Source organism: Cuculus canorus, chromosome 28 (assembly GCF_017976375.1).
Source record: "Cuculus canorus isolate bCucCan1 chromosome 28, bCucCan1.pri, whole genome shotgun sequence".
NCBI classification, from domain to species: Eukaryota; Metazoa; Chordata; class Aves; order Cuculiformes; family Cuculidae; genus Cuculus; species Cuculus canorus.
In genome coordinates this window covers 2,574,821-2,589,420 of record NC_071428.1, presented here as the reverse complement: position 1 = coordinate 2,589,420, position 14,600 = coordinate 2,574,821, and the positions used below count along the sequence as shown (strand labels likewise).

The window sequence follows — 14,600 nt, the reverse complement described above, 5'->3', positions numbered from 1 at the left end:
TTGGTGCCCTCAGTGCCCCCAAGACCTTTCCCTACAAGCTGCATGGTCTGGCAGAGCTGGTGGCAGTCCTGGCTTGAGAAGGGCTGGCAAAGGAGCAGTGCCAGCCCCTGTCCTGCTCTCTGCCCTTTTCCCACCTCCTGCAAGCCCTGCCAAAATATTCTCTCTCCCCTGCCTCTGGGCTGCATCCTCCCTCTCCCTACAAATACCTGACCTCACCTGGCCTGAAAGTCTCAGGGCCAGCACTTCCCTCCCACAGCTGACCATCACCCATACCTTTGGTCTTCCCGACTTAGCAAAAGGGAGGCTGGACACATGCCTTTCGTGCAGGAAAATTTTATTTTGCCAAGTGGGGGCAGGAAAGATTGTCAGAGAGAAGGTGGGCAAGACACACAGAGGCCGGTAGCCCTGTGTTGGCAGAGGGAATTTCTCCAGAATATTGCTTCTTCCTCCAGATACTTTCCTGGTGCTCTACTCCTGATCCTGAGATCTTGGCCATCAGACCCAAGAACCTTTCTGGGTCTTCCTCCTGCGCTATTCGATCTCTGAAGAAATAGGGGAAGGAAAGTGGGAACACAGAGAAGAAATATTGGAGAGTGTGCAGCAGGTGCAGCTGCCCAGGTGTTGGCTGGGTCTGGGAAAGCTCAGCACTCATCAGTGCCCCATGCCCACCAGCTCAGCCTTGCACAGGTTGTGGAGCTGTTGAAGTTGGGGGCAGCACCTGGGTGTGCTGTGGGTCTAGCAGGGCCCACAGGTGTCCCAGAGCTTCTTGCTGTAGCGCGGCAAGACGCAAGGGCTGCAGGCGGGAGAAACATAGGGTCTGGCAGGGGTGCAGAGGCCCCCCGAGCCCAGCGTGGCCCCGGCCCCGTAGAGGCCCCCCAGCCCCAGGTTGCCCCCAAAGGCGGGTGCTCCGGAGGAGCCCACCACGGCTTGCTGGGGGAAGGAGCTGAGGATGGGGCCGGGGAAGGTGACAACCACGGGCGGAGGCTGGATGAAGGCTGTGGAGTCGGGGCACTGGCGGGCGCACAGCTCGTTGCAGCTCTCAGCGATGGGCTGGGGGACGGCCACGCTGGTTTTTGGTGGGCACAGGTCGTAGCAAGACATCTTTGTGTGAGACAGTTGAGCCTGAAAGAAACAGCCCCAGGGGAGGAGTTAGTATCCAGGAGGAGATGCCCTGGCAAAGTACCCTTTTCCTTGAGCTGCCCTGAAGCGAAGTGGCAAAGCCATCACCTTACCCACAGCTCATCCTTTGCCTAGCAAGATCCTATCACCACCTTGTTCTGCACAACCTCACCTTGACCTCTCTCTGCACACAGGACACACAAACCCTCCCCAGGAGCCCATACAGGACCTGGCTCTGCCTGTCCCACACACAGGGCTCTTCTTTTCCCCCTCCAGCTCAGCCCTCTCTGCCCGTCCAAGCCTGCAGCCAGAGCAGCCGCTGCTGTCCCAGCTCTCCTGGCCAGGGAGGCCCCACGCCGGCCCCCGCCAGAGGAGCCACAGACCCACAGGCACACACCTACCGTTGTCCTGAGCAGAGCGAGGCAGGAGTGCTGGATGCCAGGGCTCCCCAAGGGCAGCGCTTTTATGCAGGGCTGGCGATGCCGGGGAGGGTCTGGCCATGCTGGGGGCACGTGGCTGGTGGTGGCCAAGCCCCTGCCTCCTCCCTGCGTGGCACCAGGGTATTTTGCTGACTCTCTTCCCGCTCCAACCCCATGTTGCTGTATCAGCCCATGCAATTATCTTGCTTGGACGCTTGTCAGCAGCCACCTAATAGGCCAAATTAGACCCACTCTCTTTTCATTATCTCGCTGTGTATGAGGACACGCAGTGTGACAAAGGGTGTCTGCAAGCACCCGCGTGCCAAAGCTCTTCCCCAGGGGATTGATCTAAGGATGGCCTCATGCCTTGGCCATTGACCTCTGCAAGTCTGTAGGGTAAATATTCCTCGTACTCTTCCCCATAGGCCATATTGCCAGGAGCACAAATCCCACCATAGGCCTGTGTGGCACAGGCTCATCCCAGCAACCACCAATCCCTTAGCCCCTCAAAAATGTCCCATGAGCCCGATTGCCACGCGATGGTGCTGGGCAGGTTGCTGGGGACCTGAGGCCTTGATGTGTAGGAATGACCAGAGAAGCCCCTGGATGAGATTGCCCCACTGGCACCCACTGGTTCTCACCTCAGCAGAGACCGGGAGTGGGAACAGGGCAGAGAACAAGGAGGACAGTGAGGACCTGCAGAAACACAGCCCGACCCTATTGTGAGCACCCCCAGCAGGGAGATGCTTGGTCTCTTTTAGCCCACACATCAGAAAGGGGAGGAAATGCTCAGGAGCAGCATGTGCTGATCTGGCGAGGGGATGCTGAGACAGGGAGGGGCAGGAGTGCAACAGCCCCATCATCTTCCTGGGCAGGAGGGAGTGCCTTCACCCCTGATTGGCCCAGGTGGTGCTGAGCAATGGCAGGGCTGCTATAAAAGCTCTGCCTCTGCCTGTCTCTCCCAAACACTGCTCTGGCTGCCTTCTCCTTGGAGAACACGGTGAGTCTGTGACCACTTCTCATCCTTCATTCTACTCTGATTCCAGCCTGTCTGTCTCAGGAATGCTCCCTTACTATCTCTTTGTTCTTGCAGAGCACCAACTCAACCAGCACAAAGATGTCTTGCTACGGCGTGTGCCCACCAAAAACCGGCGTGGCCGTCCCCCAGCCCATCGCTGAGAGCTGCAACGAGCTGTGCGCCCGCCAGTGCCCCGACTCCACAGCCTTCATCCAGCCTCCGCCCGTGGTTGTCACCTTCCCCGGCCCCATCCTCAGCTCCTTCCCCCAGCAAGCCGTGGTGGGCTCCTCCGGAGCACCCGCCTTTGGGGGCAACCTGGGGCTGGGGGGCCTCTACGGGGCCGGGGCCACGCTGGGCTCGGGGGGCCTCTGCACCCCTGCCAGACCCTATGTTTCTCCTGCCTGCAGCCCTTGCGTCTTGCCGCGCTACAGCAAGAAGCTCTGGGACACCTGTGGGCCCTGCTAGACCCACAGCACACCCAGGTGCTGCCCCCAGACCAAATCCCAACATCACCACCCATGCTCAGCTGAGCTGCTGGCCAAGATCTCAGGATGCTGCACCAACACAGTATCCTGAGCAAAAAGCAAGGCTATTTAAAAGATTCCTCTGCTAACACAGGCCAACCAGCCTCTCTGGGTCTTGACCATCATCCCTCTGACAATCTCTCCTGCTCCCCTGGGAACAATAAAATTTTCCTGCATGCAAGTCATGACTCCTGCCTTCCTTGTGCCAAGTGGGGGAGACCAAAGGGATGGGTGATTGGCAGCTGTGGGTGGGCAAATCCTGGTCTGGATATTCACAGGGGAGGTGTGATTGTGTTGATGCTCAGACAGGGAGATGGCAAGCAGCAGGCAGGGGAGAGAGGACATTTTGAAGGTGCTTGCATTGCTGGGGAAAAGATGGAGAGCAGGAAAGAGGATGGCACTGCTCCTTTGCCGGTTCTTCTCAGGCCAGGACTGACACCAGCTCTGGCTCGCTCTGCTGCGCTGAAGAAGCCTTGCAGCATCTCTAGGCATCCACACAAAGACTGGATGAGTGCCACTGTCAAACTCAGCACTTGGGAAAGAGACATTGATTGCTGCGGAGCAGATAGTGCCGAAAGCCCTACAGTGCTGTGGGCACCAAGGGGAGAAGGAGCTGGCAACGTGCATTGGGGCAAAGGCAGCCAGCGCTGTCCTGGGCTACAGACAGAGGAGTGTGGAGGCACAGGGAGGGATTGAACCCTTGCCCTCCACTCAGCAATGGTGAGACCCCTCCTGTGGTTCCTTTTCCAGTGCTGGGCTCCCCAGCACAGGAGAGATGTGGGGCTACAGGAGAGAGTCTTGGAAACGGCCCCACAGATGCTGAAGGGACAGGGAGCCTGTCTCCTCTGGGCAGACCTTGAGAGGGAAGGCATCAAGAAGATGGAGCCAGGTTCTCTGCACAGGTGTCCACCTGCATGACAAGAGGAAACTGGCATCAGCTGAAACAGAGCAGACTCCACTACAGCATCCCAGGCCCATTGTTTTCACTCTGAGGGTGGCTGAGCTCCGGCACAGGATTTCTAAGGAGTCTGTGAAGTCTCCTTCAATGGAGATGTGCAACAGGTGTGTGACATGGTGCTGGGCAGGTGGCTCTGAGTGACTCTGCCTGAGGCAGCAGCATGACAAGATGCCCTGCACACAAGATGCCCTGCTTTTCTCTGAGTAACCAGGGGGGTATTTCTGGGCTCTTACATCTGTGGTGGAGAACCAAGGATCACCAAGTGTGTTGGTCTGTGCTGGACTGGAGGAGATGTAGAAGTGGAAGGTGAAGGAGAAGAGGGAAGGTGAGAGTTATGAGGAAGGGGAATGGAAACACTATCCAGGATGGAGCAGACAAAATGAAAGGGGGCTAAGCAACAAAAAGGGAAACAAAAGGAGAAGACAAGAAAATGGAAAGGAAAAGACAATAGAAATAAAATGAGTGAAAGGCAAAGGGGAGAATGGTGGCGAGAATAAGAAGGAGGTAATGGGAAAGAGGAGGAAAGGGGAAGCTTCCTCATTGCTTTTTAACACAGGGATACAAAAAAAGCCTTGGAGACAAAGAAGGGCTGGAGCGAGGGCAGGAATTGACGCTGGCTAGCCTCAGGTACTTGGGGCATCCACACTCTGAACACAGAGGCTGAAGGTCTTCAAATACCACTGGGCTGCATATGCTGCAGCCAAGAGAGTCCCCTGAGTCCAGGCAGGGCCCTGGGGCTGAGCTGCAGCAGCGTGTGTGGCCAGAGCTGCCAGGGCTGTGCGCTCGCCCCAAAGGCAGCTGAGCCGGGCTGTGCTGGGGCTGAGAGTGCCCAGACCCGGCCTGGGGGGACCCCGTGCAGGAGGAGGGATCCCTGCAGCCCCCACTGTGCCCGGAGAGGAAAACCAGAGAGGCAGGGATTGGATGCAGGATTGTTTTATTGCAGTGCAGGAAAGCGCCCACTGGGGAAAGACACAGCAGGCCGAGGCAGGCAGGTTGTCCATGTGGGCTTCAAGAGAGGCGTCCCCGTGTCTCTAAGGGCTCCGGGTGTGGGTCTAGCAGGGCCCACAGGTGTCCCAGAGCTTCTTGCTGTAGCGCGGCAAGACGCAAGGGCTGCAGGCGGGAGAAACATAGGGTCTGGCAGGGGTGCAGAGGCCCCCCGAGCCCAGCGTGGCCCCGGCCCCGTAGAGGCCCCCCAGCCCCAGGTTGCCCCCAAAGGCGGGTGCTCCGGAGGAGCCCACCACGGCTTGCTGGGGGAAGGAGCTGAGGATGGGGCCGGGGAAGGTGACAACCACGGGCGGAGGCTGGATGAAGGCTGTGGAGTCGGGGCACTGGCGGGCGCACAGCTCGTTGCAGCTCTCAGCGATGGGCTGGGGGACGGCCACGCTGGTTTTTGGTGGGCACAGGTCGTAGCAAGACATCTTTGTGCTGGTTGGGTTGGTGCTCTGCAAGAACAAAGAGATAGTAAGGGAGAATTGGTTGAGAACTCCTAAAGCAGACAGGCTGTAAACAGAGTAGAGTGGAGGAGGAGAAATGCTCTCAGACTCACCGTGTTCTCCAAGGAGAAGGCAGCCAGAGCAGTGTTTGGGAGAGCCTGGCAGAGGCAGAGCTTTTATAGCAGCCCTGCCATTGCTCAGCACCACCTGGGCCAATCAGGGGTGAAGGCACTCCCTCCTGCCCAGGAAGATGATGGGGCTGTTGCACTCCTGCCCCTCCCTGTCTCAGCATCCCCTCGCCAGATCAGCACATGCTGCTCCTGAGCATTTCCTCCCCTTTCTGCTGTGTGGGCTAAAAGAGACCAAGCATCTCCCTGCTGGGGGTGCTCACAATAGGTTTGGGCTGTGCTTCTGCAGGTCCTCACTGCCCTCCTTGTTCTCTACCAGAGGAAGACCTCTAAATCCCGGGCCTGCAGCCAGGTCTAATGTATGAACCCATGTGAACACCAGTGGAGTCTATTAAACTAGGGGCTTCCACAACCACGGCACCAGAGGGACCTCCCATCACCCCAGCACCCTGAGGGCAGCCCTGGTACAGCCCTTCCCTGGGACACTGGGGCTCCCAGAACATGTTCGGAGGCTGGCAGGGGTGACACAGTTCTGGTGTGAACATTTGCCCTCTTGGTCCAGATAGGACTCTGTGCTCCTTGAGCCATGGACAACAGGGAAGGGCATGAGGGGTCTTTGTCCTCCAGACATGCAGAGCTCGATGGCCCATGCCTGCAGGCAGATGGAGGCCAGCTCCCTTTGGCTGGCAAGTGATGCATTGTGCTGAGAAGGCAGTGCCCGAGAATACTGCCTTCGATTTGACATTTCATAATCTCTACACTCTTCACATCACAGCCATACAATGTGGGTCATGAGGCTGCTGGGATGTTGGAGGGTTTGAAGGACACCTTCTTGGCCAATGCCGGCACACCTGGTCTTTGTCAGGGCTCTGCAAAGGAGGCATGAGGCCATCCGCAGATCAATCCCCTGGGGAAGAGCTGTGATGTGCAGGTGCTTGCAGTCACCCTTTGTCACACTGCGTGTCCTCTTACACAGCGAGATAATGAAAAGAGAGTGGGTCTAATTTGGCCTATTAGGTGGCTGCTGACAAGTGTCCAAGCAAGATAATTGCATGGGCTGATACAGCAACATGGGGTTGGTGCAGGAAGAGAGTCAGCAAAACACCCTGGTGCCACGCAGGGAGGAGGCAGGGGCTTGGCCACCACCAGCCACGTGCCCCCAGCATGGCCAGACCCTCCCCGGCATCGCCAGCCCTGCATAAAAGCGCTGCCCTTGGGGAGCCCTGGCATCCAGCACTCCTGCCTCGCTCTGCTCAGGACAAGGGTAGGTGTGTGCCTGTGGGTCTGTGGCTCCTCTGGCAGGGGCCGGCATGGGGCCTCCCTGGCCAGGAGAGCTGGGACAGCAGCGGCTGCGCTGGCTGCAGGCTTGGACGGGCAGAGAGGGCTGAGCTGCAGGGGGAAAAGAAGAGCCCTGTGTGTGGGACAGGCAGAGCCAGGTCCTGCATGGGCTTCTGGGGAGGGTTTGTGTGTCCTGTGTGTACAGAGGGGGCAATGTGAGGGGTGTGGTGATTGGGGAGGTGAATATTTCGCGATGGGAGCAGTGTGCAGGGTTGACAACAAGGTGGCTCTGGGCTCTCCAAGTCCAGGGCAGCTGTACAAACATGGCATTGCTTGGACAGTGCATCTCTTACTGCAATATGAGTCCTCTCTTTTCTACTACCTCTTTCAGGCTCAACTCTCTCACACAAAGATGTCTTGCTACGACCTGTGCCCACCAAAAACCAGCGTGGCCGTCCCCCAGCCCATCGCTGAGAGCTGCAACGAGCTGTGCGCCCGCCAGTGCCCCGACTCCACAGCCTTCATCCAGCCTCCGCCCGTGGTTGTCACCTTCCCCGGCCCCATCCTCAGCTCCTTCCCCCAGCAAGCCGTGGTGGGCTCCTCCGGAGCACCCGCCTTTGGGGGCAACCTGGGGCTGGGGGGCCTCTACGGGGCCGGGGCCACGCTGGGCTCGGGGGGCCTCTGCACCCCTGCCAGACCCTATGTTTCTCCCGCCTGCAGCCCTTGTGTCTTGCCGCGCTACAGCAAGAAGCTCTGGGACACCTGTGGGCCCTGCTAGACCCACACCCGGAGCCCTTAGAGACACGGGGACGCCTCTCTTGAAGCCCACACGGACAACCTGCCTGCCTCGGCCTGCTGTGTCTTTCCCCAGTGGGCGCTTTCCTGCACTGCAATAAAACAATCCTGCATCCAATCCCTGCCTCTCTGGTTTTCCTCTCCGGGCACAGTGGGGGCTGCAGGGATCCCTCCTCCTGCACGGGGTCCCCCCAGGCCGGGTCTGGGCACTCTCAGCCCCAGCACAGCCCGGCTCAGCTGCCTTTGGGGCGAGCGCACAGCCCTGGCAGCTCTGGCCACACACGCTGCTGCAGCTCAGCCCCAGGGCCCTGCCTGGACGCAGGGGACTCTCTTGGCTGCAGCATATGCAGCCCAGTGGCATTTGAAGACCTTCAGCTTCTGTGTTCCGAGTGTGGATGCCCCAAGTACCTGAGGTCAGCCAGCGTCAATTCCTGCCCTCACTTAAGCCCTTCTGTGTTTCCAAGTCTCTTTTTGTGTCCTTGCGAGAATAAACAATGGGGTGTCTTCCCCTTCCTCCTCTTCCCCATTACCTCCTTCTTATTCTTGCATCTATTCTCCCCATTGCCTTTCACTCATTTTATGTCTATTGTCTTTTCCCTTCTGTTCTCTTCTCATTTCGTTTTCTTTTTTCTTGCTTAACCCCCTTTCTTTTTGTCTCCTCCTTCCTTGATGCTATTTCCATTTCCCCTTCCTCACAACTCTCACCTTCCCTCTTCTCCTTCACCTGCCACTTCTACATCTCCTCCAGTCCAGCACAGACCAACACACTTGGTGATCCTTGGTTCTCCACCACAGATGTAAGAGCACAGAAGTACCCGCTGGTTACTCAGAGAAAAGCAGGGCATCTTGTGTGCAGGGCATCTTGTCATGCTGCTGCCTCAGGCAGAGTCACTCAGAGCCACCTGCCCAGCACCATGTCACACACCTGTTGCACATCTCCATTGAAGGAGACTTCACAGACTCCTTAGAAATCCTGTGCCAGTGCTCAGCCACCCTCAGAGTGAAAACAATGGGCCTGGGATGCTGTAGTGGACCCTGCTCTGTTTCAGCTGATGCCAGTTTCCTCTTGTCATGCAGGTGGACACCTGTGCAGAGAACCTGGCTCCATCTTCTTGATGCCTTCCCTCTCAAGGTCTGCCCAGAGGAGACAGGCTCCCTGTCCCTTCAGCATCTGTGGGGCCGTTTCCAAGACTCTCTCCTGTAGCCCCACATCTCTCCTGTGCTGGGGAGCCCAGCACTGGAAAAGAACTACAGGAGGGGTCTCACCATTGCTGAGTGGAGGGCAAGGGTTCAATCCCTCCCTGTGCCTTCACACTCCTCTGTCTGTAGCCCAGGACAGCGCTGGCTGCCTTTGCCCCAATGCACGTTGCCAGCTCCTTCTCCCCTTGGTGCCCACAGCACTGTAAGGCTTTCAGCACTATCTGCTCCCCATCAATCAACATCTGTTTCCCAAGTGCTGAGTTTGATAGTGGCACTCATCCAGTCTTTGTGTGGATGCCTAGAGATGCTGCAAGGCTTCTTCAGCGCAGCAGGGTGAGGCAGAGCTGGTGTCAGTCCTGGCCTGAGAAGAACCGGCAAAGGACCACTGCTCTCCATCTTTTCCCCAGCAATGCAAGCACCTTCAAAATGTCCTCTCTCCTCTGCCTGCTGCTTGCCATCTCCCTGTCTGAGCATCAACACAATCACACCTCCCCTGTGAAAATCCAGACCAGGATTTGCCCACCCACAGCTGCCAATCACCCATCCCTTTGGTCTCCCCCACTTGGCACAAGGAAGGCAGGAGTCATAACTTGCATGCAGGAAAATTTTATTGTTCCCAGGGGAGCAGGAGAGATTGTCAGAGGGATGATGGTCAAGACCCAGAGGCTGGTTGCTCTGTGTTAGCAGACGGATCTTTTCAAGAGCCTTGTTTTTTGCTCAGGATGCCGTGTTGGTGCAGCATCCTCAGATCTTGGCCAGCAGCTCAGTTGAGCATGGGTGGTGATGTTGGGATTAGGTCTGGGGGCAGCGCCTGGGTGTGCTGTGGGTCTAGCAGGGCCCACAGGTGTCCCAGAGCTTCTTGCTGTAGCGCGGCAAGACGCAAGGGCTGCAGGCGGGAGAAACATAGGGTCTGGCAGGGGTGCAGAGGCCCCCCGAGCCCAGCGTGGCCCCGGCCCCGTAGAGGCCCCCCAGCCCCAGGTTGCCCCCAAAGGCGGGTGCTCCGGAGGAGCCCACCACAGCTTGCTGGGGGAAGGAGCTGAGGATGGGGCCGGGGAAGGTGACAACCACGGGCGGAGGCTGGATGAAGGCTGTGGAGTCGGGGCACTGGCGGGCGCACAGCTCGTTGCAGCTCTCAGCGATGGGCTGGGGGACGGCCACGCCGGTTTTTGGTTGGCACAGGTCGTAGCAAGACATCTTTGTGCTGGTTGAGTTGGTGCTCTACAAGAACAAAGAGATAGTAAGGGAGAATTCCTGAGGCAGACAGGCTGGAATCAGAGTAGATTAAAGGAGAGGAAATGCTCTCAGACTTACTCTGTTCTCCAAGGAGAAGGCAGCCAGAGCAGTGTTTGGGAGAGACAGGCAGAGACAGAGCTTTTATAGCAGCCCTGCCATTGCTCAGCACCACCTGGGCCAATCGGGGGTGAAGGCACTCCCTCCTGCCCAGGAAGATGATGGGGCTGTTGCACTCCTGCCCCTCCCTGTCTCAGCATCCCCTCGCCAGATCAGCACATGCTGCTCCTGAGCATTTCCTCCCCTTTCTGCTGTGTGGGCTAAAAGAGACCAAGCATCTCCCTGCTGGGGGTGCTCACAATAGGTTTGGGCTGTGCTTCTGCAGGTCCTCACTGCCCTCCTTGTTCTCTGCCCTGTTCCCACTCCCGGTCTCTGCTGAGGTGAGAACCAGTGGGTGCCAGTGGGGCAATCTCATCCAGGGGCTGTTCTGGTCATTCCTACACATCAAGGCCTCAGGTCCCCAGCAACCTGCCCAGCACCATCGCGTGGCAATTGGTCTCATGGGACAATTTTGAGGGGCTAAGGGATTGGTGGTTGCTGGGATGAGCCTGTGCCACACAGGCCTAAGGTGCGGATTTGCACTCCTGGCAATATGGCCTACAGGGAAGAGTAGGAGGAATCTTTACCATACAGACTTGCAGAGGTCAATGGCCAAGGCATGAGGCCATCCTTAGATCAATCCCCTGAGGAAGAGCTGTGGCACGCAGGTGCTTGCAGTCACCCTTTGTCACACTGCGTGTCCTCATACACAGCGAGATAATGAAAAGAGAGTGGGTCTAATTTGGCCTATTAGGTGGCTGCTGACAAGTGTCCAAGCAAGATAATTGCATGGGCTGATACAGCAACATGGGGTTGGGGCGGGAAGAGAGTCAGCAAAACACCCTGGTGCCACGCAGGGAGGAGGCAGGGGCTTGGCCACCACCAGCCACGTGCCCCCAGCATGGCCAGACCCTCCCCAGCATCGCCAGCCCTGCATAAAAGCGCTGCCCTTGGGGAGCCCTGGCATCCAGCACTCCTGCCTCGCTCTGCTCAGGACAAGGGTAGGTGTGTGCCTGTGGGTCTGTGGCTCCTCTGGCAGGGGCCGGCGTGGGGCTTCCCTGGCCAGGAGAGCTGGGACAGCAGCGGCTGCGCTGGCTGCAGGCTTGGACGGGCAGAGAGGGCTGAGCTGGAGGGGGAAAAGAAGAGCCCTGTGTGTGGGACAGGCAGAGCCAGGTCCTGTATGGGCTCCTGGGGAGGGTTTGTGTGTCCTGTGTGCAGAGAGAGGGCAAGGTGTGGGGTGTGGGGATCATCGTGGTGATAGGACCTGGCTAGGCAAAGGATGAGCTGTGTGTAAGGTGATGGCTTTGCCGCTTAGCTTCAGGGCAGCTGTAGGAAAAGGGTACTTTGCCAGGACATCTCCTCCTGGATAATGACTCTTCCACTGGGGCTGTTTCTTCCAGGCTCAACTGTCTCACACAAAGATGTCTTGCTACGACCTGTGCCCACCAAAAACCGGCGTGGCTGTCCCCCAGCCCATCGCTGAGAGCTGCAATGAGCTGTGCGCCCGCCAGTGCCCCGACTCCACAGCCTTCATCCAGCCTCCACCCGTGGTTGTCACCTTCCCCGGCCCCATCCTCAGCTCCTTCCCCCAGCAAGCCGTGGTGGGCTCCTCCGGAGCACCCGCCTTTGGGGGCAACCTGGGGCTGGGGGGCCTCTACGGGGCCGGGGCCACGCTGGGCTCGGGGGGCCTCTGCACCCCTGCCAGACCCTATGTTTCTCCCGCCTGCAGCCCTTGCGTCTTGCCGCGCTACAGCAAGAAGCTCTGGGACACCTGTGGGCCCTGCTAGACCCACACCCGGAGCCCTTAGAGACGCGGGGACGCCTCTCTTGAAGCCCACACGGACAACCTGCCTGCCTCGGCCTGCTGTGCCTTTCCCCAGTGGGCGCTTTCCTGCACTGCAATAAAACAATCCTGCATCCAATCCCTGCCTCTCTGGTTTTCCTCTCCGGGCACAGTGGGGGCTGCAGGGATCCCTCCTCCTGCACGGGGTCCCCCCAGGCCGGGTCTGGGCACTCTCAGCCCCAGCACAGCCCGGCTCAGCTGCCTTTGGGGCGAGCGCACAGCCCTGGCAGCTCTGGCCACACACGCTGCTGCAGCTCAGCCCCAGGGCCCTGCCTGGACGCAGGATATGCAGCCCAGGGGTGTTTGAAGACTTTCAGCCCTCCTGTGTGTGAGTGTAGCAGTCCCACAGCCTGGAGACCAGTCAGCATCAATTCCTGCCCTCGTTCCAGCCTTTCCTTGTCTGCAAGGCTCTTTCTGAAGTCCTGCGAGAAGAAGCAAGGAGAGGCTTAACCTTTCTCTTCTTCCCCTTTTAGCTACTTTTTCCTCTCCCCATTCGTCTTCGTCTCTGCTCCCTTTCTCTCTATACTAATTCTCCTCCTATTTTCTCAGCTTCTCCTCTTTTCATCTGATTTTGCATTTCTTTGGAACTGCCTTCGTGTTTCTTATTCCCCTTTCCTTTCCTCTTCACTAATTCTGTTTCCCTTACCCTTCCTTTTCCACATCCCCAATGAAGGAGACTCCACAGCCTCCTAGGAAATCCTGTGCCTGTGCTCAGCCACCCTCACAGGGAATTCAAGAGGCTTGGGAGGCTGAAGCTGAGCCTGCTGTGTTTCAGCCGGTGGTCTTTGCCTCTTCTCGTGCAACTGGACACCTCTGCAGGGACCCTGGCTCCATCTCCTTGATGCCTTCCCTTCAGCTATGTGTGCAGGTGAAGGAGACACCAGGATGTCATCAGCCCCCAGAGGGACAGTCCCAGCTCTCTCCAGAGGAGATCGGGTCACTGCCCCTCCAGCACCTGCACTGCCATTTACCGGACTCTCCAGTCCCCACCCATCTCTCCTGGGCTGGGGAGCCCAGCACTGGGCACAGCACCACAGAAGGGGCCTCACTGTTGCTGAGTGGAAGGTCAGAGTCCCCTTCCTCCACCTGCTGGCCACACATCTCAGCCTGCAGACCAAGACACCACTGGCTGCGTTTGTCTCAAGACACTTTGCCCCCTCCTGCAGACCCTGGTGCCCTCAGTGCCCCCAAGACCTTTCCCTACAAGCTGCATGGTCTGGCAGAGCTGGTGGCAGTCCTGGCTTGAGAAGGGCTGGCAAAGGAGCAGTGCCAGCCCCTGTCCTGCTCTCTGCCCTTTTCCCACCTCCTGCAAGCCCTGCCAAAATATTCTCTCTCCCCGCCTCTGGGCTGCATCCTCCCTCTCCCTACACGTACCTGACCTCACCTGGCCTGAAAGTCTCAGGGCCAGCACTTCCCTCCCACAGCTGACAATCTCCCACCTCAGTGGTTTTCCAGACATGGGACAAGGAGAGAGAAAAACATGACTTGCATGCAGAAACACTTTATTGTACCCAGGGTGGGCAGGAGAGATTCTCAGAGAAGTGGTGGGCAAGACAGAGAGAGGCTGGTTGTCTCATGGATGGAGAGGCAGAAAGATCTTCTCCGGAGTATTGCTTTTTCCTCCAGATACTGTCTTGGTGCCGCTTCCAATCCAGAGGACTTGACCCATAAGCATCAAAGAGCTTTGTGGATCCAAATACTGCCCCATCTGAGAGACTGAAGGGCAGGGGAGGGGAGAAGAGCAGAGCGCGGGGAAGGATGAGGAGTGCACAGCAGTGCCAGCGTCCCAGGTGTTGACTGGCGCTGGGAATGCTCAGCACTCACCAGTGCCCCATGCCCACCAGCTCAGCCCTGCATGGGTGGTGGAGCTGTGGATGTTGGGGGCAGCACATGGTTGTGCTGTGGGTCTAGCAGGGCCCACAGGTGTCCCAGAGCTTCTTGCTGTAGCGCGGCAAGACACAAGGGCTGCAGGTGGGAGAAACATAGGGTCTGGCAGGGGTGCAGAGGCCCCCCGAGCCCAGCGTGGCCCCGGCCCCGTAGAGGCCCCCCAGCCCCAGGTTGCCCCCAAAGGCGGGTGCTCCGGAGGAGCCCACCACGGCCTGCTGGGGGAAGGAGCTGAGGATGGGGCCGGGGAAGGTGACAACCACAGGCGGAGGCTGGATGAAGGCTGTGGAGTCGGGGCACTGGCGGGCGCACAGATCGTTGCAGCTCTCAGCGATGGGCTGGGGGACGGCCACGCCGGTTTTTGGTGGGCACAGGTCGTAGCAAGACATCTTTGTGCTGGTTGGGTTGGTGCTCTGCAAGAGGACAGAGGTGTAAGGAAGACAGCAGAGGGGAATGACAGAGGCAGAGACAAAGGAGCAAGATTTCGGTAAAAGAAGTTCTTGCAGACTTACCCTGTTCTCCAAGGAGAAGGTGGTCAGAGAAGTGTTTGGGAGAGACAGGCAGAGGCAGAGCTTTTATAGCAGCTCTGCCATTGCTCAGCACCACCTGGGCCAATCAGGCGTGAAGGCACTCCCTTCTGCCCAGGAAGATGATGGGGCTGTTGCACTTCTG

General features: G+C 58.4%; 7 protein-coding genes across 7 annotated transcripts; 3 read left to right on the top strand and 4 right to left on the bottom strand.

The window, feature by feature from the left end:
• Positions 1-325: 325 nt before the first annotated feature.
• On the bottom strand, positions 326-1,151 carry LOC128849358 (scale keratin-like). The gene has a single exon (XM_054050943.1). The coding sequence runs from the start codon at positions 1,099-1,101 to the stop codon at positions 736-738; it is 366 nt and encodes a 121-aa protein (XP_053906918.1). The 5' UTR covers positions 1,102-1,151; the 3' UTR covers positions 326-735.
• Positions 1,152-2,610: 1,459 nt separating this feature from the next.
• On the top strand, positions 2,611-3,261 carry LOC128849377 (scale keratin-like). Its single transcript, XM_054051004.1, has one exon. It carries the CDS (start codon positions 2,656-2,658, stop codon positions 3,019-3,021), a length of 366 nt encoding a protein of 121 aa, XP_053906979.1. The 5' UTR covers positions 2,611-2,655; the 3' UTR covers positions 3,022-3,261.
• Positions 3,262-4,955: 1,694 nt separating this feature from the next.
• On the bottom strand, positions 4,956-5,615 carry LOC128849369 (scale keratin-like). Its single transcript, XM_054050986.1, has 2 exons — positions 5,585-5,615; positions 4,956-5,480 (listed from the first exon to the last, which is right to left on the bottom strand). Exon 2 carries the CDS (start codon positions 5,454-5,456, stop codon positions 5,091-5,093), a length of 366 nt encoding a protein of 121 aa, XP_053906961.1. The 5' UTR covers positions 5,457-5,480; positions 5,585-5,615; the 3' UTR covers positions 4,956-5,090.
• A 1,106-nt stretch (positions 5,616-6,721) lies between these two features.
• LOC128849362 (scale keratin-like) lies at positions 6,722-7,805 on the top strand. Its single transcript, XM_054050949.1, has 2 exons — positions 6,722-6,863; positions 7,269-7,805. The coding sequence occupies exon 2, from the start codon at positions 7,290-7,292 to the stop codon at positions 7,653-7,655; it is 366 nt and encodes a 121-aa protein (XP_053906924.1). The 5' UTR covers positions 6,722-6,863; positions 7,269-7,289; the 3' UTR covers positions 7,656-7,805.
• A 1,668-nt stretch (positions 7,806-9,473) lies between these two features.
• LOC128849361 (scale keratin-like) lies at positions 9,474-10,237 on the bottom strand. Its single transcript, XM_054050948.1, has 2 exons — positions 10,184-10,237; positions 9,474-10,090 (listed from the first exon to the last, which is right to left on the bottom strand). Exon 2 carries the CDS (start codon positions 10,064-10,066, stop codon positions 9,701-9,703), a length of 366 nt encoding a protein of 121 aa, XP_053906923.1. The 5' UTR covers positions 10,067-10,090; positions 10,184-10,237; the 3' UTR covers positions 9,474-9,700.
• Positions 10,238-11,099: 862 nt separating this feature from the next.
• LOC128849341 (scale keratin-like) lies at positions 11,100-12,140 on the top strand. The gene is made up of 2 exons (XM_054050812.1): positions 11,100-11,202; positions 11,602-12,140. The coding sequence occupies exon 2, from the start codon at positions 11,623-11,625 to the stop codon at positions 11,986-11,988; it is 366 nt and encodes a 121-aa protein (XP_053906787.1). The 5' UTR covers positions 11,100-11,202; positions 11,602-11,622; the 3' UTR covers positions 11,989-12,140.
• A 1,389-nt stretch (positions 12,141-13,529) lies between these two features.
• LOC128849360 (scale keratin-like) lies at positions 13,530-14,519 on the bottom strand. The gene is made up of 2 exons (XM_054050947.1): positions 14,441-14,519; positions 13,530-14,341 (listed from the first exon to the last, which is right to left on the bottom strand). Exon 2 carries the CDS (start codon positions 14,315-14,317, stop codon positions 13,952-13,954), a length of 366 nt encoding a protein of 121 aa, XP_053906922.1. The 5' UTR covers positions 14,318-14,341; positions 14,441-14,519; the 3' UTR covers positions 13,530-13,951.
• Positions 14,520-14,600: the final 81 nt, after the last annotated feature.

Excerpts from the sequence above, each read along its gene's own strand:
- LOC128849358 (XM_054050943.1), bottom strand. The coding sequence starts at position 1,101 with ATGTCTTGCTACGACCTGTGCCCACCAAAAACCAGCGTGGCCGTCCCC.
- LOC128849377 (XM_054051004.1), top strand. The coding sequence starts at position 2,656 with ATGTCTTGCTACGGCGTGTGCCCACCAAAAACCGGCGTGGCCGTCCCC.
- LOC128849369 (XM_054050986.1), bottom strand. The coding sequence starts at position 5,456 with ATGTCTTGCTACGACCTGTGCCCACCAAAAACCAGCGTGGCCGTCCCC.
- LOC128849362 (XM_054050949.1), top strand. The coding sequence starts at position 7,290 with ATGTCTTGCTACGACCTGTGCCCACCAAAAACCAGCGTGGCCGTCCCC.
- LOC128849361 (XM_054050948.1), bottom strand. The coding sequence starts at position 10,066 with ATGTCTTGCTACGACCTGTGCCAACCAAAAACCGGCGTGGCCGTCCCC.
- LOC128849341 (XM_054050812.1), top strand. The coding sequence starts at position 11,623 with ATGTCTTGCTACGACCTGTGCCCACCAAAAACCGGCGTGGCTGTCCCC.
- LOC128849360 (XM_054050947.1), bottom strand. The coding sequence starts at position 14,317 with ATGTCTTGCTACGACCTGTGCCCACCAAAAACCGGCGTGGCCGTCCCC.